The 27,260-nt window shown below is 31.2% G+C and overlaps 5 protein-coding genes across 6 annotated transcripts; 2 read left to right on the top strand and 3 right to left on the bottom strand.

The window, feature by feature from the left end:
- Positions 1-1,525: 1,525 nt before the first annotated feature.
- On the bottom strand, positions 1,526-2,587 carry LOC108473197 (ethylene-responsive transcription factor CRF6-like). The gene has a single exon (XM_017774733.2). It carries the CDS (start codon positions 2,444-2,446, stop codon positions 1,526-1,528), a length of 921 nt encoding a protein of 306 aa, XP_017630222.1. The 5' UTR covers positions 2,447-2,587.
- Positions 2,588-7,713: 5,126 nt separating this feature from the next.
- On the bottom strand, positions 7,714-11,770 carry LOC108470759 (ubiquitin-conjugating enzyme E2 28-like). Its single transcript, XM_017772206.2, has 4 exons — positions 11,281-11,770; positions 9,416-9,543; positions 9,014-9,118; positions 7,714-8,165 (listed from the first exon to the last, which is right to left on the bottom strand). Exons 1-4 carry the CDS (start codon positions 11,348-11,350, stop codon positions 8,022-8,024), a joined length of 447 nt encoding a protein of 148 aa, XP_017627695.1. The 5' UTR covers positions 11,351-11,770; the 3' UTR covers positions 7,714-8,021.
- A 4,282-nt stretch (positions 11,771-16,052) lies between these two features.
- On the top strand, positions 16,053-18,062 carry LOC108471271 (NDR1/HIN1-like protein 13). 2 transcript variants are annotated; one of them, XM_017772908.2, is made up of 3 exons: positions 16,065-16,539; positions 16,736-17,468; positions 17,683-18,062. In XM_017772908.2, the coding sequence occupies exons 2-3, from the start codon at positions 16,738-16,740 to the stop codon at positions 17,696-17,698; spliced, it is 747 nt and encodes a 248-aa protein (XP_017628397.1). In that variant the 5' UTR covers positions 16,065-16,539; positions 16,736-16,737; the 3' UTR covers positions 17,699-18,062. The 2 variants fall into 2 exon arrangements, with proteins under 2 accessions (XP_052876932.1, XP_017628397.1); XM_053020972.1 differs by having other exon boundaries at positions 16,053-16,539; positions 16,736-18,062.
- Positions 18,063-18,968: 906 nt separating this feature from the next.
- On the top strand, positions 18,969-21,782 carry LOC108472526 (exosome complex component RRP41 homolog). Its single transcript, XM_017774066.2, has 11 exons — positions 18,969-19,237; positions 19,362-19,408; positions 19,504-19,564; positions 19,758-19,796; positions 19,874-19,941; positions 20,296-20,374; positions 20,456-20,492; positions 20,725-20,841; positions 20,948-21,033; positions 21,309-21,398; positions 21,515-21,782. The coding sequence occupies exons 1-11, from the start codon at positions 19,184-19,186 to the stop codon at positions 21,560-21,562; spliced, it is 726 nt and encodes a 241-aa protein (XP_017629555.1). The 5' UTR covers positions 18,969-19,183; the 3' UTR covers positions 21,563-21,782.
- Positions 21,783-23,519: 1,737 nt separating this feature from the next.
- On the bottom strand, positions 23,520-26,846 carry LOC108474180 (putative glucose-6-phosphate 1-epimerase). Its single transcript, XM_017776103.2, has 8 exons — positions 25,540-26,846; positions 25,327-25,401; positions 25,094-25,150; positions 24,837-25,000; positions 24,501-24,635; positions 24,282-24,384; positions 24,110-24,209; positions 23,520-24,025 (listed from the first exon to the last, which is right to left on the bottom strand). The coding sequence occupies exons 1-8, from the start codon at positions 25,648-25,650 to the stop codon at positions 23,814-23,816; spliced, it is 957 nt and encodes a 318-aa protein (XP_017631592.1). The 5' UTR covers positions 25,651-26,846; the 3' UTR covers positions 23,520-23,813.
- Positions 26,847-27,260: the final 414 nt, after the last annotated feature.

Genomic DNA, 27,260 nt, shown 5'->3' with positions numbered 1-27,260 from the left:
ATTAGTAAATTTCTTTTTTTAATCATCCAACTATGAAAAGTTACAAAATCATCACTCAACGAATCAATTTTGCCTTTTTTTTTTGTCACCATAAGACAGTAGCATAATAGCAACTTTAACTCTCAACATTTACATATTTTGTAATTTGATTTTTTTATTTTTTTTTTGCAGTTCTTTCTGTGACCCTTTTACTTAGAAAGTTAAAAAAACCTTTAAAATTCACAAAATGGAAGCACCTCAATTAGTGGGAAAAATAGATATTTGAAAGACACATAAATAATTAATTGTTTAGAAATCCTTCAAAGTACATACTTTTTTTTCACCAATTAAGTGCTCCCACTCCGTTAATCATCGAGACTTTCCACAAAACAATTTCTACAATTATTGGTATCCTATCCGACTAACCTGATTTTAAGCATTCCTAAATAAGTCAAATGATGAACTTTGAAGCCAACGTATTTAATGACGAAAGAGAGTCCATTTATAATTTGCTTGGCAATCAAGCATCGAAATTTGTCTTCAATATCAAAGAAAAAGAAAACAGCATGGAATAAAATAAAGACTCAGATACTATTGAAAATTGTGATAAGAATAAAACCTGCTACAAATATGAAGCTTGGGGTCCAAGGAGAAAAGGAAGAATATAATATTGATTTAAAAAATTGTATTTAATGCTTTACTTTCTGTGCATATAGAAAATATGATATATTATTTATATTTAATTAATATTTTCCTGTCTTTTGTTGGGCAGGAAGGTACATGTAACCTATTTAACAATTTCTCAAATCAAAATATTTTTTGCATTAATTAAATTAAAAAAATACTAAACATATAAATACATTCAATTAATGACATCAAAATTATCATAACAATAATAATACTAAGTTAATCCAAAGAATTTCTAAAATTGAAATATTAATATTCAAGACCAATTGTGTTTATCAATTTCGATTTTCTAAATTGTAACCTTTTAGAGTTAATATTTGATGACACGTGGTCTGAAAATTTAACATAGGATTTATGTAGTGTAGCTACCATAGGGCTCTTCCACAATCCATTCGAAAGCTCTGGGGTGGAGGCCTCATTTATTTTTTTCAAGGACTGGAAACCGATCTTTGTCAAGTGGAGTTGGGTGCCTCTAAACGATTGTCCATACCGATCCAAGTTAACATCGGAGGAAATAACAATAGAATGCCTCTTAGTATTGGAACAAAACGTGTCCCTTGCTGTCTTCACTAACGTCAAATTCATGCCTCCTTTGATTGCGAGGCTTTAAAACCTTGACACAAGGAAAACCAAACAGGGGAACGTACATGCGACATGAGATTGGAAGGCAATTGCTTAAAAAAGAATGGTTCTATGTTTCTAATTAAATCCCAGAAAAAGAGTTGATGGCTAACAAGTGGTAAGGTTGCCAAGGCCAACCCTCGAACATGGGAGCCCTGACTTTAGCTTAAAACATATTTAATTCACACTTTTTCGGGGAAGTGTTGTTGTGTCCGGACCCAGACAGAGTTACTATGTCTTAATAGTAATCATCAACTTCCCACGTACAAGCCCCAAAATCAATATCTAATTTTACAGAAATATTCTCTTCTGCTAATCTCATTTCATCGAAAAATATTGGCTCAGGGTTATCAGAGTTGAAGTAATCACATAAAGCCACCGTAGTATCTGTTAATAAATACTCATCTGATAAGCTGGTTGGTTGTCCTGGGAGATCCTCCTCAAGTTTCCACCCGTGCTCGAAAGAGTCATCTTTGGATTGGATTTGAAGTTCAGCTTCTTCATTGGTCTGGAATCTGAGAACAAATGTAGGTGAACAGAGGGACTGAGATTCTTGACCACAATCATACCCCGAAATAATGTCCAGATCAATGTCGGGTCTCAGGGGAGGTTGTGCAAAGTTTGTGACAGCGTCGGGGCCTTTGATTTGAATCGCGGCTCGGTCGTACACCAAGGCAGCTTCTTCAGCAGTGTCATACGTGCCAAGCCAGACTCTGGTTCGACTTGTGGGGTCTCTGATCTCAGCCGCCCATCTCCCCCATGGCCTTTGTCGAACCCCAAGATACTTGACACCCACAGACAAACATTGCTGCTGTTGTTGCTTCTTTGATCTGATATCCACATGGTTACTTTTATTATTTATTTGGTGGTTCGTTGGTTTGGTGAAGTTAACAGTGGAACAATCTTGGATCCTGATTTCGTTTACATGCCTTTTCACTGTGTGATATGTCTCCCCTTCGCATTCGTCGCTTGAAGAATCGGTGGCATCCTCATCGGTGACACAAATCCTCACAATTTTAGGGGCTTTAGCTTTGGACTCCATGCAAAACCACTCGCTCGATGGCTTCACTAGCTTCTTAGTAACAGTTCTTTGCTCTCTGTATTTGACTCTCAACGGACTCCCTGGATTCATCTCCAAAATTTTATCCTCAAAAAACATAAGGAGAAGAATCTGCAATCAAACGATATTTTCAAAGCAAATTAAAAGCTCGTTGGAGAATGAAGAGCCAAAGACCGGAGATAATCAAGAGCTTTTCAGAGTCAAAACGGCAAGAATCGTAATTTTATAGGGGTATGAGTCCTCCACAAAACTACTACTTTATTGGAACAAGTTTATTATTCCTTATGTGTGTGTGTTTTAATTTTTAAAAACGTAAAAATATTTAATTCTAATACAATTAATAATTAATAATATTTTTAATTAATTCTATATAAAAATTATTTAATGAACTCATTTCAATTTAAATATTATTGGATTAAATATAAATTTAAAGCACTTAATTTAAATTAAAGTAGTACAAATTTAAACTATTACAATACAATCCAAATTAAAATCAACAAATTGAATTAAATCAACACAAGGTAATCCCACATGGTGGGACTTCAAGACCTACACATATAGGTCTCAAACATAAATACTCAAGACCCAAGAGACTCCGACTTTATCAATTGATTGAGCCAATAAATGAAGTAAATTAAAATATTATTGAAGTTAAATATAATTTTTATGAAGTTACTTCAATTGTAATAAATAATAGAAATAATATAACGAAAAGCATTTTAGACTCTTGACAATAAAAATATAAATATTTAAAAAATACACATGTTAAATTTTTGAGGCGACTTGTGAAATAAAAAATACATTCTCAATTTAATATATAATTATCTTTTTATTTTAAATTTACTTAATAAATATATGTCACTGTTTATTTATGAGATTTTGGAAGATAAACATCAACCAACATTCACTTGAGAGTTTGAAATAAAATATAAATTAAAAAGTAAGGAATAGAGAATATTGATTTGTGTTGAATTGAAAGTAGTATAATCTAGAATCTCATGCGATGATCCGATAATTAAAAGTGTTCATTGTCTTATGGCCTGAACTCGAGTTGCGTTAATTATGTTGATTGTTCAAATTTTATCTTATTATTATAATTTAAAAAGAAAAGAAAAAAGAAAGTAGCATAATCTAAAATATGAGAAAAATAAAGTTTATTAAATACCTTATTTATTGTATAACCGGGGAGGAGCAATAAGTAATAAAAGTTAATCCGTTTACCTTTTTCAAGTCAATCCCCTGTTATAATTTGCTTGCCAATCAAGCATCCAAATTTCTCTTCAATATCGAAACGAAAACAGAAGACCAGTCACTGTCGAATAATATATTGATATTTGTTTAAAATATAATAATGTAATTACGAAATTCAAATTCAAACATAATATATTAATTTTAAACATTATAATTTTATTATAATCAATCTAATAAAAAGACAATACTATTTTATAAATAAATAAACTTAAATTATTAAGTTTCATCCAATATAAATTTACTCATGAGTTAAGTTATCGTCTCAATCTGAAAACTCATTTGAAATTTAAGGGGTTTACACAAAAAATATTAAACTTGAACAAAAAAATTTAAACATATTTAAGAATAGGGTTTAGAGTTTAAAGAAAATATTAATATGACAATTAAATAGTTATAATTGTGGCAATTAAATTTTATTTAAAGGAAATATTAATAAAAGAAATTTAATTAATTCAAATTAGTTTTCAAGATTAAAAATACATTAATTTTGACTAAATTATATACTTGCAAAATAATAAATTTGACTAAATTTATCACATTTATTTCATAATAAAAATAATTTTACTAAAACAATATTTCATTTTAGAAAATAATACAAAAATAGTTAATATTCATAAAAGAATAATTAAGTTTTAAATTGGACAATGTTGGATGAAATGATTTAAAATTAGAGTCTTTGGTTTTATAATATTTATATTAGAAGTTATCATAATTAAATATATTTTTTTTCTAAATGTATAATAATGCTAAATATAATTGATCACATTAAATATTATGTTTTATTAGAAACTTTAACTTTTATATATTTATATTAATTATAGTGTAATATAAGTTTTAAAATAATGAAATTAACGAAAATGTTCATTAAATTAATTGTTTTAATGTCGGATTAATTAAAAATGTCAAAATAAAATCTAGCATGCATATAAATAATTAAATATAATTATTTATGAAGTGTTTTGGATAAAAAAATTAAAAGGTAAGATATTATGTTGTAGGTATAAGAGCTTGGGTTTGATCCCAAACAGCTCCATTCCTCTCCTAATTATTAAAAAACTATTATTAGAATATATTTATACACGATCAATAAATATCGGAATAAATTATATTAGTATGATCCTAAAAAGTATAGATAGTATCACATCATTAAATTTTAAATATAATAAAGTATTATTATACACTCATCTATATTTAATATCTTCTCCAACTTAATTTAACTTTAATTAAATTACTTAAAATAATTAATTTTTTAATTATAAACAAATATTTTTCTTCTTTTACAAATTTTAATCTTTTCTTTTTCTTTTCATAAGTTAATATTTTTTTATTTTTGTGCAACTAATATTTTTTAAAAATAGTATTTTTGTTCAATTTTTCTATGTCATTGACACATAATTTTGGTAATTATTTTACTCTGAATCCCGAACAAAGAACCCAAAATCTTAAACTTGAACCTTGAACCTTAAACATTGAACCCCGAGGTTTATAGTTTGGGCTTAGGATTTAAGATTTGAGATTCAAAATTACGGATTATGAGTTTGGGATTCATGGTTTAAAGATTTGGGGTTACAAGTTTGAGATTTTATATTTAAGGTTCAGGGTAAAAATATTATCAAAATTATATATTAATAACATGGAAAAAATTATTGAAATGTGATTAATTAATTGAAAAGAAACCATAAATAACGTGATAAAAGATCCATAAAATAATTTCATATATTTTAAATTTGATGATGTTATAAAATTTTATTAATGTCTAAAAATCTTAATTTTAAAATCATCCATAAATATTAATCTCAAGATAAGATAAAAAGGAAAAAATTTGTCTCGAACCAAGCAAATTTGGTTGCACCTTTAAATCGAAGAATGTGAGAAATCATTCAAGAAAAAGAAAAAAAAAATGTATTGTGCGATTTCTGCACTGGAAATTGGAAAATTCAAATCATGATATTTTGGTGACTCAATGTACTGCATTAACACATCGGTCCATCCTAACATTTAAAACATTTGAAGCAAAAATTTCATTAGATGACAACATCTTAGTGTTAATACTAAATTAGAATCACCACCGTTAAAAGCACTGTATTGAAATCAACACCTTTAATTTACATAAAACATGTGAAACAAAAATGTAATTGAAATCATTTAAAACATTTGAAACAAAAATGTTATTACAAACCACATTTTAATATTGTATTCAAATTATTCATTTAAAACATTTGAAACAAAAATTTCATTACATGTCAACATCCAATAATTTACTACTTGACAAATGTTTCGGATAATATTAAACCCACCTTTTTTTAAGTTTTTTTTTTTTAATTTCTCTATTTCATATGTAATTTATATAAATGATTAAATTTATTTATAATATAAATGTGACCTACGAGACTACTTTCTAGTTAAATTGAATTTTGTTACACTTCTATTTTTCTAAATAAATAAAATGATTTTTAAATTATATTTACTATATAAATACAACTAATTGATAATATTTTTTTTTGAAAAATCCAATGTAATAAATAATAATAACTATAAAATGGAGAGATCCATTCGTCATTTTTATGTACTTTTGTGCCAAGGAATGGAAGGACGAGAGCAAAGCAGACTAATTGAGAATTATTAGAATGGTTTTCGACTCACTTTTCGTGTTGGATAATTATTTTTGGATTAAATAGTTAAATTTTAAAGGTTATAATATGCCCTAAATTTCTTATTTTTATATATTTGAAATTTTGTTATTTTATTTTTGAATTTAAATCTAATTATTAACATTATTAAAATATTTCTATTAAAATTGTTGGCGTGACATTCTAAATTTTTTAATTAAAATATTAGTTCGATAATCATGTTACAAAAATAACATTATAATGGACTTAAATTTAATAAAAATTTAACAATATTTAATTAGAATAAAATATTTAGATTAATTTATGACATTATAAATATCGAAGTACCAAATTATGTCAAAAATAAAGTGTAAAGATCAAATCTCAAATTTAAAAATATATAATGATTGAAATTAAAATTTAACCATTTTATATAGTTAAAAGTAGAGGATTAACCATTATATATTTAATACTTGCACTTTCACTAAAATTTTAAGTTATGTTATATTGATCATAATTTATTTTGATTTACTGACAAAAGTATTTGAATTTAATCCCTAATAATTCTATTAAATTATTTATTTGTTTTGTTTTGGACCATGTGAATAACAAGGAGAGTTTGGAGGACAATTATTTCTTTCAGCACTAATGTACTAGATGATGTTGTAATTCTTTTTTCCCCTTTTTCTGTAGAATGTTGTAATTCTTAAACTAACTAATTTGTAGCAACAAGGATTCATTTCCTTTGGAATATGCATTTAACAAAATATTTTTCAACTCCAAAATTAAATTTTTAAACTTAGATTATTGAGATTTTTACAAGTCAATTTTGACTTTTATAATTTTTTAATTTCTAATTAATTAAATCAAGTGATTTTTTAATAAATTCAAATAAATAATTTGATTTTTCAAGATTTATAACTCAAATAACTCGAATAATAAATTGATGTAAATACCTGTTAATTTCGAAAATGAACAAGTTCAGCTCTCTAAAAATATTACAAAAATTAAAAATGATCTTAAAATTATTAATTAAAAATATTGTATATTTCTAAAAACATCTTAGAAAAATAAATTTTAATTTTTTAAAATTTCTAAATTAATAAATTCAAATCCTTAAACCAGTAATAATTAAGTTTGTGCGTGATTATATATGATCTCAGTTAATAAAAGTATGAAACTGATTTAACTCACTAAAATTTCAAGCCGAATGAAGTTATTAAAATAGGAGTTCGAGTAACTTAATTAACATTTATCTACTTTTACAAGTCCCTACTTATATTTAAATATTGGAATAAGCATAAGGTCAACAATTCATTTTAACCAATATATTTTTGTTTATTGCTCATAATTCCAAAATAAAAATAAAATAAAAAATAAACGTTAAAAATACTAAACTCGAAGGGTCTATTTTTTGGTACTTTTTTGTTACAACCGAATAAATTCTTACATGAAATTTATACTAAAAAATCATAAAATTCAAAGATCTTTTAGACAAATTCCGCATAAAATCAATCACTAACTCGTGTCACTTTATTGGACTTTGATGTCATTACATAGTGGGCTTTCTATTATTAGTCATATTACAAGGCTTTCATATCATTGTCTGTTACTATTTTCGGTCAGTCTACCGCACTTGATTTTATTCAACAACATTATCTGATGATCATACAACATCAGCCAGCTTTCCATCTATTCTTCACTTTGTCTATTTAGTATACTACAGGAGCAATCGCCACAAATGCACACTTGCTTTATACACAGTGAGTAATGAGGAAACAATATCCTGAACTTTTTCTTACCAATTTATTAGACTAGCCCATTGCATATTTCTGGGTCCAGCTCCTAGCAGTTGACTCATACTTAGCTCTGTCCGTCTTGTACATGTGAGCGATTTCCGGAACCAGAGGGTCATCTGGGTTTGGGTCCGTTAAGAGGGAGCAGATAGAAAGCAACACCTGAAATAGGAAACAAGAACCTTTCTAACCTCTTAAAAATACAGTAATGGTTAACCAACTGAATGGAATGCACCCACCAATAAATAAATAAAGCCCAGGAAATAAAAGAAAGAGGTTGCAAAATTGTAACGCTGATCAATATTCCTTTGTTAACTAAATCCCATAAGATGACCACAATTTGGGAAACAGAATGATACTCCAAATTAGTTTGGACCGTCTAATTTCAACCTGCTACATTGGAACAGGTTGTGTTTGATGAAAAAGTCAAAGGAGTCGCATGCAATTACGGTTCAACCGTGACATGTACAATTTGGGAACATCCCACACCTAACTTTGTACAACACATGCTGAAAACAGTGCCAGGGTTTGGCAAACAGATTCTCAGCCTACAAACAGTGCTTCATCAAGTAGAGGTCACTTTTATATTGGCTAAATATCATGGCTTCAAGTTTTGGAGGGGATGAATATCTCCAAAAGCCTACCTGATGTTTACTATCCTATCTAGAGACAGCAAAACTAACTCAAACTTGAAAACCCGCTCAAAAAGCACAAATTCAATTTGAAAAAAAAAAAAAAAGGAAAATATCTGAATCCAAAAGATTCGAGCCTAAAGAAAACGCCAACCATGACCTCGAAAAGCATGTTCAAGTAGTCGCATCTTTCATAAAACCTCAAAAGAAAAAGACTAACCCAAACCCGAAAGGCTTGAATCCAAAATGATCCAAACAAGAAATGCCTAGAACTGCTCCTTTGCCACCTCTAACTCTTCTATCTACCATTCTTATTAACATACGTTTATCATCAAATTATTAGCCATTAGATTATGGAACATTGTTTAAGTTGAAAACCTTTGATATAGTCAGGGCTGGGCTCCACTGCTCCTTTAGTATGTCGAGGCATATGCTACCATTGCTGTTGATATTTGGGTGAAAGACCTTGGTTCTAAAAGCAACCTGCAAGAAACGAAGAAGAGAGCACACAATGAAATGAAAACAGATAGGTAGAGTTTGTTTCATTACCTAAGTAACTTTTGTTGTCTACGACTACAGCCAAAGCCATCCGCCCCAAAAAAGTAAATGAAAAGAGGGAAAAGGCTATTTGGTTGCATAAGCTGCTTTATTATTTACATTCAAAGATAAAAACCCACATATATGTATGGTTCCCATAATATCTTAAGCATGGTTCATGATAGTCTAGCGTGAAAGGTTAGGGTAACTGCAAAACCATAACAAAAAACATATAGACCTTACCTTAGGGGGTTTAAAAGGATAATCAGGAGGAAAATGAATCGTCACTAGAAAGACACCTCCAGCATAAGGACTATCAGGGGGCCCCATTATTGTGGCTTGCCAATGGAACATGTCTTCAGCTACAGGACCTGACAGCATATGGATTACAATAATATATCATATGCTATAATTTCATACCAGACAGAACCTTTTGCTACTGCATCCAATAATCCCATCAAGACTAAGAACTCCAAAATTCAGATATCCTAAATTAGTACTGCACGCAAGGAACTTAAAACACAGAAAATAACAACTTGAACATCTTCCATCAGGCTGTCACAGCATCACCCTTCGCTAGCTGAAATGTGTCAACATACAAACCTCTTGTGACTATACTTTATTCCAATACTTGCAGACACCAAAAACAATCTGGTGGAGGTTACTGTCTACAATATACATAAATTTCATGGTCATTCAGACCTAAAAATACCATAAATTAAACCTTCAAAGTCGCTGACCATGACCATAATTATAAAAAGTATAAATACGGATTATGGAATCATAGCAACGAAATAAAGAATTTGTAAGTACTCAAAAGAAACTTGATACTCAAGAAACTATCACACAAAGATTGATCATGCTAAAACAAGAAAAGGTTATGACAGTCAATCATTTAATTTGATCAATTTTAGTTTCTGTACTTTTTGAATTTGTCAATTTTAGTCCCTGTAATTTTCAAATTCTGAAATTTTAAAACTGATCCAAATAGTAGCAATTAAATTCATTTGGTTGGATTCAATTATAGTCTTGTACTATGCATACAATTGTAGATTTAATCCATATTCTTCAACTGGATCATTCTAAGTCCCTATATTTTTCAAATTTTGAACTTTTAGTCTTGATGCAAATGATAGTCATTAATCTATTAACTGACTTTTAAGTGAATAATATGTGGAAATAACAAGTTGACATGGTATTATACATATGACAAAATGTTTGACAAATTAGATTTTGGAAATAGCAACGTTCAAGCCCACCACAATCTAGGCCCCAGCAAACATACTAAAACCCTAAACCATATTCCCCCCCACATTACCCTGTAATCGTACCCCACCACATTGTACCCCCCGCGCTACGAGCCCGAAGGGCTTGAAGGGCCCAAAGCAAAACCCTGAATCCTAATAAACAAAACCCTGAATCATGAAATCCCCCAGCTCTTATCATTTGATGAGAACTGAAATTTTAAAATTTGAAAAGTACAAGATTAAAAATGACCAAATTAAATTATAGGGACTAAATCCATAATTTTTGCAAAGTACAGAGACTAATAGCAGGAATTAACCACAAAAAAAAAAAAAAAAAAACATATCCTACCAAATACCATACACTTGCTAATGTTGGCATGCTTGAACTACCAAGTTCATCATTACATATAAGCCAAAACAAAATAATGACTAGAAGTCAGCAGTGGAAAGGCATAATTTGTATGCCAAAACCGGCATAGAAGCAACGGAAAACAATTTAGCCTCCAAATTTACTTCATAAAGAAGAACAATCGAATGATAAAAGATCTCATGAATACTTCACTATAATAATGCAAAGGTTGTATTGCATAAACCGTTCAATTTCTTATCTAAGTAAATAATTTCTAACAAAGATAGTTTCAGGCTTTAATTTTTCTATTATTAGCTGCATTTGGTTTATCTACATAACTTTACCCGCAGTTCGCTAATAAAATTACTGGTAACCGAACACAAGGGGGAAAAAAATAGTATATACCATACACGCAAATAAACAAAAGGATATAGATCAAGCTTCAAAGAAACTAAGGAAACGTTTGTAAAAATAAAAAATAAAAAAATCGAAGATTAGAGAAGGGAAGTTACCGGCGCTGCATGAAGTAGGAGGATCTTTCTGAATATCCTTGAGCTCCTTCAGGATCCGCTTCGAAGCCATCGACAGAGTCCGACAATCTTGTCAGATCTAAGGGCAGAGCTCCGAGAGAGAAAAACAAGGTAGCGTTCTAGAGAGAGAAAGGGGAAGCCAATGTGTTGAAGAAATATGGTCAAAATAGATTAAGCAAATAAAATTAACGGACAGGGAACTTAAGTTTTCTGTTTAGAACAAATAAAATTACAGTAAACAAAACACTTCCATTTTTTTATCGCCGGAAAATCTTAATCTGGCGGAGAAATGCGGGTCCCATTCTGAATACAACAAACGAACGGCTGTTGTTTGGACGTAGACATCGACGGTTCGTTGGCTCCATTTCTCGATTGGTTACTCCCTGTGGTTCGCTAAGGCCCTGTATGGAACCCACTTTGACGTTTCTGTAGACGGGTTTCGAATTGATTATTTCTCCAAAAATAGTTTACTCAACGAGAAGTTAATTTTATTTTTTTTTACAATTTTCGGATTTTTAGAGCAAAAATTAATTTTTTTAAGTTTTGGGAATCCATTATCTCAAATTATGATACTAATTCATTAAAAACATTTTGTAATTCATCTGAATTCAAAGAACGAGAATTTTAACATATTTCGAATTTTTTTTAAGAGTCATCGAACAAGCCATATTTGGATTTGAAGAGAGACTTCCACTTTATTATTCATCTTCAATTGCCCTGCCACTTGTTCAACGTTAACTCTCATGATACTCTTTTACATCCTTTTCTTCTTTTTTTGGCTCCATAGTATCCTTTACCCTCTCGTATTTTCTTGATACCTCCATGTAAGAAAACTTTATTAAAGATTTCTACATTCAAAGCACAAATGTGTATTATGGCCTTGGCATTTGATTATGCCTTCCATATTTTTTTTCATTGGGCATTTCTAAATGACTCTTTGTGATTATTCTCTAAGCATCAAAATTATATGCTTGGACAAAAGTATTTCATCATCACTTTTCAATGAGAGCCGTTTTTATCTTTGGAGAGTGGAGGAAAAAAATAGAATGACCATCTTCCATATTTATTACTTTGACTTGATAACCATTCTCTTCCAATTCGAGTGCCTTGAGTGAAAAAGATATTTACTTCAAATGGAGACCTTGCATTGGTACCAATTGATAAGCATTGGTGGGTGGATTTTACAAAGAGGAGATGTATTGATGATTGAAATTATTTTGCTTAGGGGTGAGGAAAGATAGAAAAGATTGACACGGTTAATTTGTAGTTGCTTAACTTCGATTGCTTACCTTCACTACATTAGCCTCATTTGTCAAAATTTTCTCTCATTCACTAACTTATAACCTTTTAAGGATAGGAATAACCTTTAACAATTCTATCTTTTGCAATCTTAAATGGAACCTTTTCCCTCTATATTTTTTATGGCTTAGATAAAAATAATCAAGTTTTCAAGGATTAACTAGAACCTCTCTAACTTTCAAGGCGAAAACTAAAACCTCTCCCCCTTTCATAAAGATTGATTTTGTGTGAATAAAGAAATACCTATATTTGCAATTTTTAAGCTCTCTATATGATAGAATAAAGATTTTACAGAGATATAAAAATAAAACTCTCACAAAAACTATGTAAAAAAGAAAGAATGAATGAAGAAATTAAAGTTTTCTTGTATTTTCACTTCATTTGATGCTTGGATATGGATTTTTTTATTTATTTGAATGTTGATCTCTTACTTCTTGTAATAGTATTAAGATATATTTCTAGCAATGATGAGTAAGGATGAAAAATAATTATTAAAAGTGAAATAGTGTTAAATCTAGGCCATGGTTAGTTAGATATTAATACTACGAGACTAATTATCAATATCATGATACTTCGAGTCAAATATTGATACATAAAAATAGGTACTCATACTTTAAGAATAGGTATCTATATTTTACCATCTAGAAATGGTTGTGGCTATTGACTTCTAAGGTATTAATATTCTAGATAAAACATTGATACTTAACAACTAAAATGCTTAAAATAACTTTAAAATATTTTTATTTGACTCAATTTTTTTGAAATATATCGAACCGATTTATTAAAGGGTTTTTGAGTTTTTAAAACTTTGAAAATAATGAGATTTTTAATAAAATTTTCACAATATAACTTAAGAATAAATATGAAATGTTAAAGTTAATTGAGTCTTAGCTCGATTGGCATTGGTATTATTGTCAGTGTAAGAGAACACGAGTTCGAGTATGTTGAAGCACATTATTCTCTTATTTAAAGGTTGAGAAAGGGCTATGGGTTTTAGAATTTAAGGTTACTAACCTATAATAAAATAAGAAAGGTTGAACAGAAATCATTTTGGATTGGCTCAAAAATATTTTAAGTTTATCAAATCATTTAAGGTTACTAGGCCTTTTAATTCTTTAATTTATTTTTAATTTTTCGGAAATATTTATTTTAATATTTTTAGCGTTTTTGATGTAATATATTTTTAAATTTTTTTATATAAAAATAAAATAATTTTTTAATAAGGGCCACCCGAACCTAGGATTTTATTAGGGCCAGACCTAAACCCGATCCAACCCAAACCTATAAACAAGTCTAGTCTCCTCTAAACATTCATTAATTTGATTTTTTTATAAAATTTAAAATTGTGTATAAAAATTGGTAACATTTTTAGTTTAAATGTCATTAATTATATTAGTTTAAAATGTTTATTACTTTTTCAATGAGTTAAATGAATATATTTACATTAGTTATGATATTAATGTTTTCATTATACATTTATTATGGGAAAAAGTTAAATCATTATAATATCTAATATAAGTTTATATTTTAATTTTTTAATGCAGGTAACCTTATATAAAGTAGTTCTATGATTGTTTGATCGTTTTACTTATTACTATTTTTTATCATTGAATTAAGCAATTTTTAATCATTGAATTAAGCTTAAATGGTTAAAAAAACTCATCCAAAGCACAGCTTAGCTTGCAAGGCTTTAGAAAATCTATAATTATGTTTATATTTTATAATTAAAATTAATAAGATTTATTTATTAAATGAATTGAATGTTTATTAATAAACTTATTTAAATTTGTTTAAAGCTCATTTAATTATTTGCGAACATGCTTGTTTATTAAATAAATTTTGTATTTTTTTCTATATTCATGATTAAATTTTTAATTGCTCACGGATATTTTTAATTATATGTCTATGAACGTATTTATAAAATATTTATTTAATATTTACGAATGAATATATTTAATTTAAACAAGTTAACACAATAATAAATAGATAAATAAAAACACAATTTTAAAATACTTAATAACACGAAAATTCTTAAAAATTAAAAAGAGCCTGTTAATTCAAATTCAACTCATTTCTGGCTTCTAGCTCTACCCTGCAATAATCGTAGAAATACGAAAAAGTATTGGGGCGATCATTTGATAATTATCCATTTGATAATATCCATCTAAATGTGGCCGCAAATTTTCACAACGATTTGGATCAACGCAGGGTTTTTGGTCAAGCATCGGCGTCACATTCCATCCTTTCTGCCCACCCCACTTTTTTTTTTTCTTGAATGTTGCTTAGCTATTATAATCGAAGAAATCCAACACCGATGGGAAGGTGTGGAGCTAAACATCAAGTTACGGTTTATAAGTGACAATGAAGCTTCAACTTATATCAACAGTAAAATGTCAAGCTAAGGCTTATTATTCAAAGATTTTAGACAATGCACAGACACCCAACATCCCTGTTGTACCAGACATGCCTAAATTTGTGTTGTTTTTCAACAGATGGGCCTTAATCTTCTCTTAACGGAAAGGGGAATTGGTGGGGTGGGGGGATTCGGTGGCCTTGTTATAGAAAAAAAAAGAATGTAATATGGGGAAAGTGGGAGTGTCCGGCTTTGTGCGTCGGTGGAATTTTTGAAAACGACAAGTTAGTGGATAACGGCAAGCGACGCTATAGCGCTTATGTAATAATGTCCCACATGGAAGAACATGCGCTTTCATTCCATCCAACCCCATCCAATCCTCTCCCTCGGACACTGTCTCTACACCACCAATACCTCTACTTATAACTTTTTTTTTTTCCAAGGTCCCTCACAATTACTCATTCTCAGTTAACTGATCATCCCTTTTTCAGTTATTAGTTTACTTACCATAGTATAGGATAAGCAATTCATTTAACAACCCCTCAATTACTAGTTGGAACTCAATTACTTTCAAGCAAAATAATAGGCAGGTATACGACGTTTTTATGAGTTAATAGTACCAAACACCCCCAAATTACTAACCACATTCTAAATTAATCCTTAAACTTTAAAATGTTCAATTTAATCATTTCATTATTAAAATTATTAATTGAACTATTAAATGACACGTCAAGTATTTCGTGATATAAAATTTAAAGTAAAACATTGTCGCATAATTTTTAACCGATAAAGCAAATTAAAAAAAAGTGTAAACGATAAAGTTTCTGTAATAGCCTCGAAAACCTCAAAATCTAGATTTTCAATATATTTATTTTTATAAAAATTTTCATTTTAAATTATGTCACATAAGATATGAGATATCATTTAATATTAAATTAATAATTATAGTAATAAAATGACCTAATTGATATAACTTGAATAATTTAATAATATAATTAGAATATTTTAAATTTCAGAAACTAATTTAAAATGAAAGCCATAGCTTGAGGATGTAGGTTGGAATTAACTATTTTTATATGACAAACATAAATTCATTTGGATTGCCTTTGACAACAATTAAAACAAGAACTAGTGATTATCTAAGTTCTTGCTCACTTCACTTACATACCTTGCTTGAAGCATACTTCGGGATGCAGTTGAATTCAATGTGTTGCAGATGCCAAAATACTACAGTATAAGTAAAAGGAGAAAAAAAGAAAGAAAAGGAAACAAGTAGAAGACAAAAGTAGAAAGAGTTCCCGCGTGAATCCCTGCCACCCGTACCTGTACCAAACTCCTCGTTTCCTATAAGTGACAAATCTCCCTTCTTTACCATTCTTCTATTCACCCATTTGTTTTAGATACCCTGCAAGTTTTTTTTTTTTTTTTTCTCTTTCTTCCCTCGCAGTTTTAGGCTTTTTAGTTCCTGGCCTGGCCTGTAGACCTGATCCGATCCCAACAAATTTTCTTTTGTTCTATTCTTTCACCCTCGATCACAAATCTCTTCAGATCTCTGTACCAATCGATCATTCGGCATTGCAATCGATAAGGTTGGTATTTCTTTACAATTTCCATTTCTTGAATTTATATCCCACTCATGGATCTTTAGACTCTTCACCTTTTCCCTCTTTCTTGTTTATCGAATTCTGTCAATTTGCATGCAAGTGCTTCTTTTAACTCAATTGGAGAAGTAAGCTAGCTTAAATTAGCTCCTTTCTTGCTTCTTTCCCTGATTCCATATACAAGCAATGTCGGAACCCCCAGTGAAACCGGTTCTCCAAAAGCCACCTGGATACAAAGACCCAAGCTCCCCGGCCGGTCAGCGTCGGTTCAGACCACCGCCACGGAAACCTGTTCTCCCACCTTCTTTCCATCCCAAGAAAAGAAAGACTAGTTACGGTCGTGCTTGTTGTTGCTGTTTCTGCATCTTCTTTTTGATCTTCCTTCTCCTCATTCTCATTTGCGGCGCTGTTTTCTACCTTTGGTTCGACCCTAAATTACCCGGCTTTCACATCCAATCATTCCGGATCTCCCGCTTCAACGTCACCAAAAGACCCGACGGAACCTACCTCGACGCCAGAACGACGACGAGACTCGAAGTGAAGAACCCAAACGGAAAGATGATTTATTATTACGGAGACATGGAGGTTGAGGTCAGCTTAGGGGAAGGCGGGTATGAGACCGAATTGGGAACGACGACGGTGCCGGCGTTCACCATGCTGGAAAAGAACACCAGGAGTTTGAGAGTGGAGACAAAAGCGAGTAACAAGCTAGTGGTTGATGAGGTTGGTAATAAGCTCAGGGCTCGGTACCGAAGCAAGAGTTTACCCGTGAACGTGGAGGCTCGGACCAAAGTTGGAGTAGGTGTGGCGGGGTTGAAGATCGGCATGGTCGGGGTGACCGTTAAGTGCGATGGAATGTCCAAGAAACAACTTGACGGTGGTGACATGCCCAAATGCGTCATCAACATGTTAAAATGGTAACAAAGCGTCAAACTTGTCGTTATAATATGTTACTGTGTTAGGCTTCGTTTGCAGGCTGGATGAGAATCTCTTCCCCTTGGGTTTATTCTGTCATTTTGTCTTTTAAGTTTCCTTTGATTCGCCAAGGAAAAAAAAAGATTTCTTTTATTCAATTATTTATTCTCAATGATAAGCTTCAATGTGTGATGGAAATCGTTGCTTTGGCTGCAGGCTCAACATTCATTGACACAAATCACATGCGTCAAAGTTTTCAATCGTAAGAAGGATTTGTTCATTTGATCAATCGGGGTGTAATTCATGAATATTTTGTATCCCACATTGGATTGTATTGTAGCAATTAGTTTTGTCTTTCCTTTATTTTTTTTCACTTATTTTTTTTCAGTATATAACTATTTATTCATACATTACACTATACTTTTGGAAAATAAAAAAAAGGGGAGAGATCCCACGTCAAAGAGTTATCATCTATATCACATAGTAAAAGGCCTAACGTGCTTCCATGTCTGAACTTTGGCTTCTTGTGATGTAACGGAATACATGTAATAAGTTCAACTTTTTATTATTTATTGGGGGTTTTAACTATTTGTTTATTCTGGCTGGGTGTTTGATTGATTGATTATTTCTCTCTCTCTCTCTCTCTCTTTTATTTTTTTATTTGAGAGAAAATGAATTAAGGTGGTGTGTCATTAAGGAAAATAAGGTGTGAGAGTGAGATGAAAGTGGGAAGATGATATAAGATCAGACGGGGGTTACTTACTGACTGAACACCATGCTGTGTCTATGACTGTCTCGTAAAGTAAGGATAAGCACTGAAAGATATAGGGGATCTGTTGTATGTCCAAAATAAAATAATAACTTTTCTTCTTAAATTAGTGGTTCTACTCATCAATTAGCATCAGGATCCTTGTCCATTATCTATCCAAACCAATAAAATAAAAGCTACCCCAAGCGATATAATTGCTGAATTTGAAATTGAGAAGGCTTACTTCGCCCACATCTAATCCAAGGAAAAAGAATTGTAATTTGAGAGTATTATAAGAAATAAGGTTTTTACGCTCACCCATTTTACTTTTATAGGTATAGCCCAAACACTTCCAACACTTCTTCCATTTTGATTTTATCCCTTCTACAATACAACTTTGATTGTTTTTTCTTCTCTTTTATTTGATATGTTAAAAAGCTTTGCTTTAATTATCTTAAAAAGAGAAAAAAAAAATTGGATCAGACTTTCCATTACCCCCCAAAGAAAAAAAACTGCAATAAAAATTAAAAATCTAAAAATAATTGAATATTATTTTAATAAATGTTTAATTTTTAATCCGATTTAATTAATTTTTTTGCTGTCAATTTTTTACATTTCAAAGAATCTTGAATTTAATAAGAATGATCAAACTACTAATCTTTCCTATTTTTTATTAAATTGGTTGAACTGATCAACTAATCAATTCAGCATAAAATCAATTTAGTCCGATTTTAAAAACACTAAAAAATACAGACACTAAGGAAAGAAATACTCTATTAGGCCCAAACCCACAAAGTTCCCCTACGAATTAATGACAGCGTTTTTATAGGCAAAAACCCTGCAAAGTTCCCCTACTAATTAACGACAGCGTTTTGTAGGCAAAACCCAGGAGGTTTTTTAGTCCATCGGAAAAGCTGGGCGGCAGAAATACGTTAATCAGCAGCAACAGTTGGGTTGTTGTAGGCGAAGATGGAATACGTGAGCCCTGAAGGTCTCCGCTTGGATGGCCGCCGTCCGATGGAAGTAATCTTCTCTTTCTCTCTTCATTTTTTTTTCTTCTAATTTATTGCCTTCTTTTATTATTATTGATTTCATTCTTCTTAGACCCTGTTCTTTATTTTGAAATTCCTTTTTCTTAATTCCTCAGATGAGACAGCTTCGTGCAGAGATCGGTACCGTCGCCAAAGCTAATGGGTAGGCGCTGCCGTTATGACTTGTTTTACCTACCACTATATCTCTTTTATCTGAAATAGCTTTTTTTTTTCTCCTTTTCAAATTTCAATATTCAGTTCTGCTGTTTTTGAGATGGGCAACACCAAAGTCATTGCAGCTGTGTATGGCCCTAGAGAGGTGACCTTTTACTTTCATGGTGTCTTCACATTGTTACACATTTATAAGGCTCTTGTTACTTAATTTGTATGTTTATGTTTACTTAGTCACTGATCAAGCATAGATTGGCTTTTTTTTTTTTGCCAGAATTTGTTTAGCTATTTAATTAGATGTTGTTTTGTTATAGATGATAAATGTAGTCAATGTTTTCCAGGTGCAAAATAGGAGCCAACAAATTAATGACCAGGCACTGGTAATGTTCTTCAAGTTATATGTGTTGTAGTTGTGACTTCAAACGTTCTTTGGGTTTTTATATGTGATGGATATCAGGTGCGCTGTGAATATAGCATGGCTAATTTCAGTACCGGAGATCGCATGAGAAAACCAAAGGGTGACAGGTGATCTGGTTTTCTTTTCCATTTTTTATTTCTTAGAATGATGTTAAAGTTAAACCACGATAGGTGCTGTTTGACATAATCACCAAGTATTTTCAATCTAGCTGAAGAAATAAAACATCTGATTTTTTTTGTGGAAATCAGATCAAGACAAGTAAATTAAACTGATTTTAGTACTTTTAAATGCGTTCTTGTGGTATTAGTTTATTTTAATCCCTTTTTAGTATGAAATGATTTCATTGAAACTGAAATATTAGAATTACAGAGCATTGAGGCATGATATAATTGACAGATATTAGGATTGTGATGAGTAAATTGAATTGCCCATTGACATGAATCTATTCTTTCTTCATTTAGACGGTCAACAGAGATATCTCTTGTCATCCGTCAAACCATGGAGGCATGCATTTTGACTCATCTAATGCCTCGTTCTCAGGTTTGAATTATTTCCCAGTAATATACCCAGCTGGCATTGATTTTTAGTTCTTCTGATTTTCATTAATATTCTTTTTACCAGATAGATATATTTGTTCAAGTTCTTCAGGCTGATGGAGGTAAATTGAAACTTATCCAAACTTCTTGTTGATCATTGGCTTTGTTTTAATGGCCTGATTGCACAAATCCAGATTGGTTTGTGCTTCAATTCTATTTCCACAAAAAAGAAACTCTATACTATCTTTAAAGAATTAATAGATTTGTGCGCTCTGTCTTGTTTACTTGCTAGTTCTTTTCCCATATCTGTATATTCTAGAAAAGAGAAACATAAGCATACTAATGTGTCTGCAGGAACTAGATCTGCATGCATCAACGCTGCAACTTTAGCCCTGGCAGATGCTGGGATCCCAATGCGAGATATCGTCACTTCTTGCAGTGCTGGGTATCTAAATAGCACTCCTTTGCTAGGTCAATCTTCTCCTCCTCCTATTCCATTTGAACAATTAAATTAATGTTGGTTTCTATATGTCTATTCCATCTGAACAATTAAATTAATGTTGGTTTGTATATGCAGATTTGAACTATATTGAAGATAGTGCTGGAGGTCCTGATGTCACTGTAGGGATCTTACCTAAGTTGGACAAAGTGACTCTTCTTCAGGTTTGCGATCACGCTATTATCCTTTTTTTTCCTGTGGCAATAGAAGTCGATGCTGCAATCTGGTTGTTTTTCGTTGCATTGCAGCAATGCAATTTAACAACCCACAGTTCGTTTTATGAGCTGTTGCTTGCCTATCTTGTGCATTTTCCTTTTATCGTAACTTATCTTCTGATTTACACGAGACTATGGACTAGCCAAAATGATCTGTGATGAACTTGTGAAAAAAATAGTTGAGAGGTTGGTTAAGGCAATGACTAACATTACATAAAATACAGATGGATGCTAAGTTACCTGTGGATATCTTTGAAACTGTGATGGGACTTGCAATCGAAGGCTGCAAGGCCATAGCAAACTACATTAGAGAAGTAAGGACAGTTGTTTGCTTTCTTTTATCTGCCAAGTCCTCCATTTCTTTTCCATGATTTGTACGATAAGCATGCCTAGCAGCATTAGTTTAAGCTTTGATTGCTTTGCTTGGCAGGTATTACTAGAGAATACCAAGCAACTGGAGTATCGCCGGGGTCTATAACTCTATGTAAGCGGAAGTATTTGATTGTTGACTTATCGTGTTAAAAGATTCAACAAACTATTCTATACAGCATTCTGCTTATGTTTAGATACCCATTCTTTTTTGTTAATTTGGTATTTTGCTTCTTTTTGTGTTTTTTCTTAAACGAAAAGATTTCTTATTATTGCTTATAATTTGTTTCTTAAAGTGGGTTTTACAGGGTAAGAAAATTCGTAACAAATTGAATACCCAATATTATGTTTTTTAAATTTGGATTATCTGATGATATAATTGCATTCGGTAGCAAATTAAGTGCTACTTTAACATTGCTTTTAAAAAGTGTTGTGAAAAAGTGTTTTTGAGAAGTTTAGTGTTTAGTATAGCTATCAAAAAGTGCTTTTAAGAAATAAAATATTTATTTTAGACATAGTATTATAAAGTAACAAATATGCATGAAAATAATGTTCAAATTAGTTAATATTATGATATTTTAGTAAGGATATAAAAATAATTTATTATAACTTGTTAATATTTTAATATATGAAATATAAGTTTTAAATAATTTTAAGCAATTAATATTAATTATCTATAAAATTTAATTAAATTATATAAATTATATTTTAAATATTTAAATATAACAATTAAATATTTGTAATTAGATATTAACATATTTGTATTATTTTAAAAAAATAATTAATGATTTTATTTTAAAATGTAATTTAAATATATAATTCAAATTAAATATTAACATGACATAGAAAATATAAACCTACTAAATTAAAATATTATATGTATTTGGATTAAAAGTTTGAAAAGGGTAACATTTATATATTAAATATAAATTTTAAAATTTTCAATTTAAAGTGAATGAAAAATGAGAGAAGAAAAATGGAAGGATGAAAAGGTAATAATGTTTTCGAAGTGTTTTTAGCTTAAGAAAAATTAAAAATTTTAGTTTTCGAGTAAAAATGCTTTTGAAAATCTACTCGTTCAACCAAAAATTGTGTGTTTAACACAGTTTTTCTTTCAAACATTTTTTTTAAGTATTGCTAAACACAATCTAACAAAATCTTAATATTAATCTCTATTTTTTAAATTATGCAAAGGATTTTTAGTCTGTGAAGAGGTTCAAACTTTTGCTACTAATCCTCTATTATTATTATTATGAATCATAAATCTCGAAATGATTTGTTACTTATAAGTAAATCATATTTTATGATTTTATTCAAAGGTTTAGTCATCGAGAGTAATAAAACAATATACTGATTCAATAAATGGTTATTCAAATGACTTTTTAATTAGGTTTTAATATTATTTTGGGCTCCTGTTTAGTCTTTTAAGCATTCTGTCATTTTGCCCCTTAACCCCTTAAATTATTTTTTGCTAATCAAAAGCTAACACGTGGACATTCATGAGTTAGAATTATTGATTTCTTACTAATTTATTTTATTACATATACAATTACTGAACTGTTAAATTCTGCTAAATAAGTCCATATAAACTACTAGATTGATAATTTTTAGCTGAATGGTAAGATTTTACCATATTACTCAATCAGACTTATAAACTTTTCAAAACTCTAATATCATTAATTTCTCAACGGACAAAAACAGGGATTTTGGCACAATCGCAAAATTCCGAGCAATGAATTTGTAATTGGGAAAAGGGAGCAGAGACATAATAATAGAGTTAGAAACTAATTAATTGAGTGTGAATCGCATCTATATCTATAATAAACACATGTGTATGAGTTGGCCAAACGTCATTCATCTTGCAGCGCAGGTGAACCGTCAAATGCGTGCTCAGCTGGGCCCATCGCGTCCCTCTTATATGACCGCTATCCCTTTCGGTTTCAACCTTCAATTTTGCACTACGCTCTCAGATTTTCCATTTTTAGAAAATTTCCTAACCACCCACTGTTTTAGATAAAAAGGCGGAGACGTAAACAACAAAAACTCTTCGAGGCAACCATTTGGCATTGTTTTTTTTTCTGAATAAGTGGATTTTGCTTACCTATTTGCCATGTATTGGAAAGTCAGGCTCAGCAACCACTCTTAAATTAAAAACAAAAAAACAAAACAAAGGGTGTTCTTGTATCTGTACTGTTACAACAACACTTACTCATCTTGTTGGCTTGGCATGAGAATTTCAGAGTTTCTACATACTACTTACACTCAGTTCAATGCTAGCTTGGTTTAGTAACATTGAACTATTCCTACATGTCCTACCAGTGGCTGTGGGATGTGTACTAAAAACATCCTACATTCTTACATCAAAACACCATGCCTCTCTGCACATCAAATTGTTCGCTACACAATGTTGATGCTACAACTGAGAGTTCCACCCGTCCGGTCCACTCCTCACCTGGTTTCAATGTCACTGGCTTCTCGATCACAGCTCCATCCACGCATAGCATCTGTTTGTACTCGTCGTCTCCAAAATCTACCATTGATTTCGATTTCTTCTCCCATGGATTCCATACCACTGTTCACAACAGAATCACAATTTTTTATCATACCATGTCGAGCATTCTTACTCTAGAAACATCCTCATAGTACTTCAACTTACCAACATCAGGTAGTCCATCCTTTCTAATAACATATGTTCGCTTCCTTTCGTGATCAAGTACAGCAACTACGTTTGGAGTACTGAGATAGACTCGATCCACCTGTCACACACCATTTGAAGAACATTTAAATCATTATTCTTTAAAAATCATGTAGCAGCAAAACTTGCCTACCTCGGATTCGAATGTTATGGCATCTCCTTGCTCAGTAAAGCGTTCTTTTTGGCAAAGGTTGTCTAGGTAATCAAGCGTCTCCAGCCCTTCTATCCTCACTTCACTGTCAACACAGTTCATATTCAGGTTAGAAGTACTTCTAACCTCTATTTGATCAAAAGGGAAGCTGTTTGTTAATACGATATCAAAATGGATTCCGGCAAACAGCACTCTATATACCTGATGTCCGAAACTGACAAGTATGTATGATAGGCAAAAGAGAAACTAAATGGCTTCCCGTTGACATTCCTAATTCGTGATATTAATGCAAGACTTCCATCAGCCGCAAGTGAGACTCTCAGACGAAACTCAAAACTGAAACGGGAAAAGAAAAAGTCTGTCAGCAACATATACGAAACAAGTCTACTTATAAAGGTCACAGCAACTGATGTAGCCACCAGACAACTTGCAATCTATCCTTTCCTGGATGCAAGACTTTGGCACTCTGTTAGTATAAAACCTCATTAACAGTTAATACCAGTACATGTTTTTCATTTAAGTCGACAAAGTGAGTACCTATGGGGCCAGCATTTGAGATCTTCTTCGGATGGTTTAAGCAATAGGTCAATGAAGGATTTGGCATGGGAATCATTAGGACTAAGAGGCGGAGGATTCTCATCAATTGTCCAAATCTTGTTCCTAGCAAATCCATGTTGCTCGAGTGACCCGCAGTTACCGAACTAAACCAAGCATCCAAATCAACAACTCCCATAAACAACCATGAGAATGATTCCATGTCATTTACCTTTACTAAAAGATGGAAAGAAGACTACCTGAGGAAAACAAATAGGGATTCCACCTCGCACAGCTTTGGGGGGCTTAAAAATCGCCTAAAAGACCATGAATCAGTTTCCAATTTCCACCATGATAAAAGGGGTTTAACTTACAGAATCTATAGTCATAAATCGAGGCCAACTCTTAGATAACTTGTATAGAAATTAAACATCCTTTAAAGGGAATCATATAAATCAATAAAAACAACCCTGAAAAGCTCCAACAAGCCTACCTTACTACTGGTAAAAAGAAGTTCTTCCCCTTGATCATTCCTCCATGAAGTGACCTGTCCTCCATGTAAGCTAACCTATAACATTAAAACACAAATTAATTCAAATTCCAAATCAATTAAAACACAAATCCTGTCATGGAGTAACTATAAAGAGAGAGAGAGAGAGAGAGAGAGAGAGAGAGAAAACACGAAAGAACAAATCTGAAATCTGACCCTTGCTGAAGCCCCTCGAGGGCTCCGAAGAACAATCTTATCAACCCCATTCCAATCCTTTGTAATCTCAGTTGCCGCCCTATAATCCCACACTGCTGCAGAATGCCCCATTTCTGAACCCAGATTTCCCCCCTTTTTTTAACTAAAGAATTCTAGAATTTAAAACAAAAAAAAAAAGTGTGTAGAATTCTTAGAAGCACCGAAATGCCGACGACAATGAATTCAAAGACAGTGGTCAGAGTGAGAAGTTCATTAACAACTCTAAACTTGTGAGAAACCTCTGATCTCGTGAACTTAAAGCAAAAAACTCAACTACCAACTCAAAGATCCCTGGTCTTTGTTGACAATTACGTCTCAGATCTAAGGACCCTTAAATTTGATCTTTTTCCCCAAAAATCAAATTGCTGCTACTAAAAAGACTGCCATTGAAACCCTAAAGACTCGAAGATATGAACATCTGGCAACTTTAAACACCTACACCTAACACCCCCATAGGCCCAGATTCACAAACAAATCATGCTCAAATTTTGTCATTTAACACATCACAAGAAGACAATTTTAGTAAGTACCAATAAACATAATAAAAAAGAATGTACATCTATTACAGTATTACAAACACTTTTCCTCAATATTTAAAAAAAAAAAACCAATCCCCTGTTCAAAGATTTAAGTTTCCAAAACTCATCAAAAAGTGAATTTTTTTAAAAATAATAAAATTTAAAATTGTAACAGGACAGAATCCACTTGGGGGAGATAGATCAGAAACTATAGAATAAATAAGACTTAGAAAAATAGAAAAAAATCTAAGCTTCAGTACTTTCCTTTCGTTTTTAAAACTGCAAAAGCTGAAAGCTAGGACCTAAAGGCTAAAGCAATGTTCATTTGCATGGAAAGAATGAAGATGTTTATATAAGCCCTTTCCCAGAAGAAGTGAAGAAGCAACCACATTTCCAGGTTGATCTTTTTTTTAGAAAAATATATGAGTAAAGCTAAAAGTTTAACGAACAAAAAGCAAAAAATAATAATAATAATAATAATAATTAAGGTAATTAAACATAAATAAAAAGAAGAGAGAAGGGGTGTCGCCTGTTGCAATAATCTAGGACATGGAGATACGAGAAGTACATGTCCTTTGTACAGAACGGTCAATATTCAAGATTTGAAAATGATAAAATTTCAGATTATGACAATTTCTTTCTTTCTTTTTTACATTTTTCTAATCTTTAACTTGACAGCGAAGACAAAGAGAAGCATCCATTTTAAATTTTGGATCATCATCTACCTTAAGTAACAAACAAAGGCTATTGAACAAAAATGAAAAAAAGGTTTTTTTCCCTTTCTTTTTAGTCAAAATCTGGGGTGAATTACATAAAAATCCTCCTTCTTTAAAATAATTATTAGATTAGGCTGATTTTTTTATGAAATTATGAAATTAGACTGAAATAATGAAAACGCTTTCACTTATAAGCGTTTTCAGCTAATTTGGAGAAAAACGCTTCTAGTCACTCTCAATGGCTACCCCTCGGAGGACTATAATTCTTTTCGATATAAACCCCCCATTTCATTTTTTTTTCAATTCAATCTCAACTATCTTTCTCTCACATTCTCACATCTTTCTCAAATTTCTTTTAATTCCTCTTAATTCCTCACTTAAATTTTATTTCTCTCTCAACCCTCTTTTATTTTATTAAAATTGTATTAAGATTTTCTTAAATTATTTT

This window comes from Gossypium arboreum, chromosome 11 (assembly GCF_025698485.1).
Source record: "Gossypium arboreum isolate Shixiya-1 chromosome 11, ASM2569848v2, whole genome shotgun sequence".
Taxonomy (NCBI): Eukaryota; Viridiplantae; Streptophyta; class Magnoliopsida; order Malvales; family Malvaceae; genus Gossypium; species Gossypium arboreum.
Note: the sequence above shows the minus strand (reverse complement) of the source record. Positions and strands in the feature narration are given on the sequence as shown.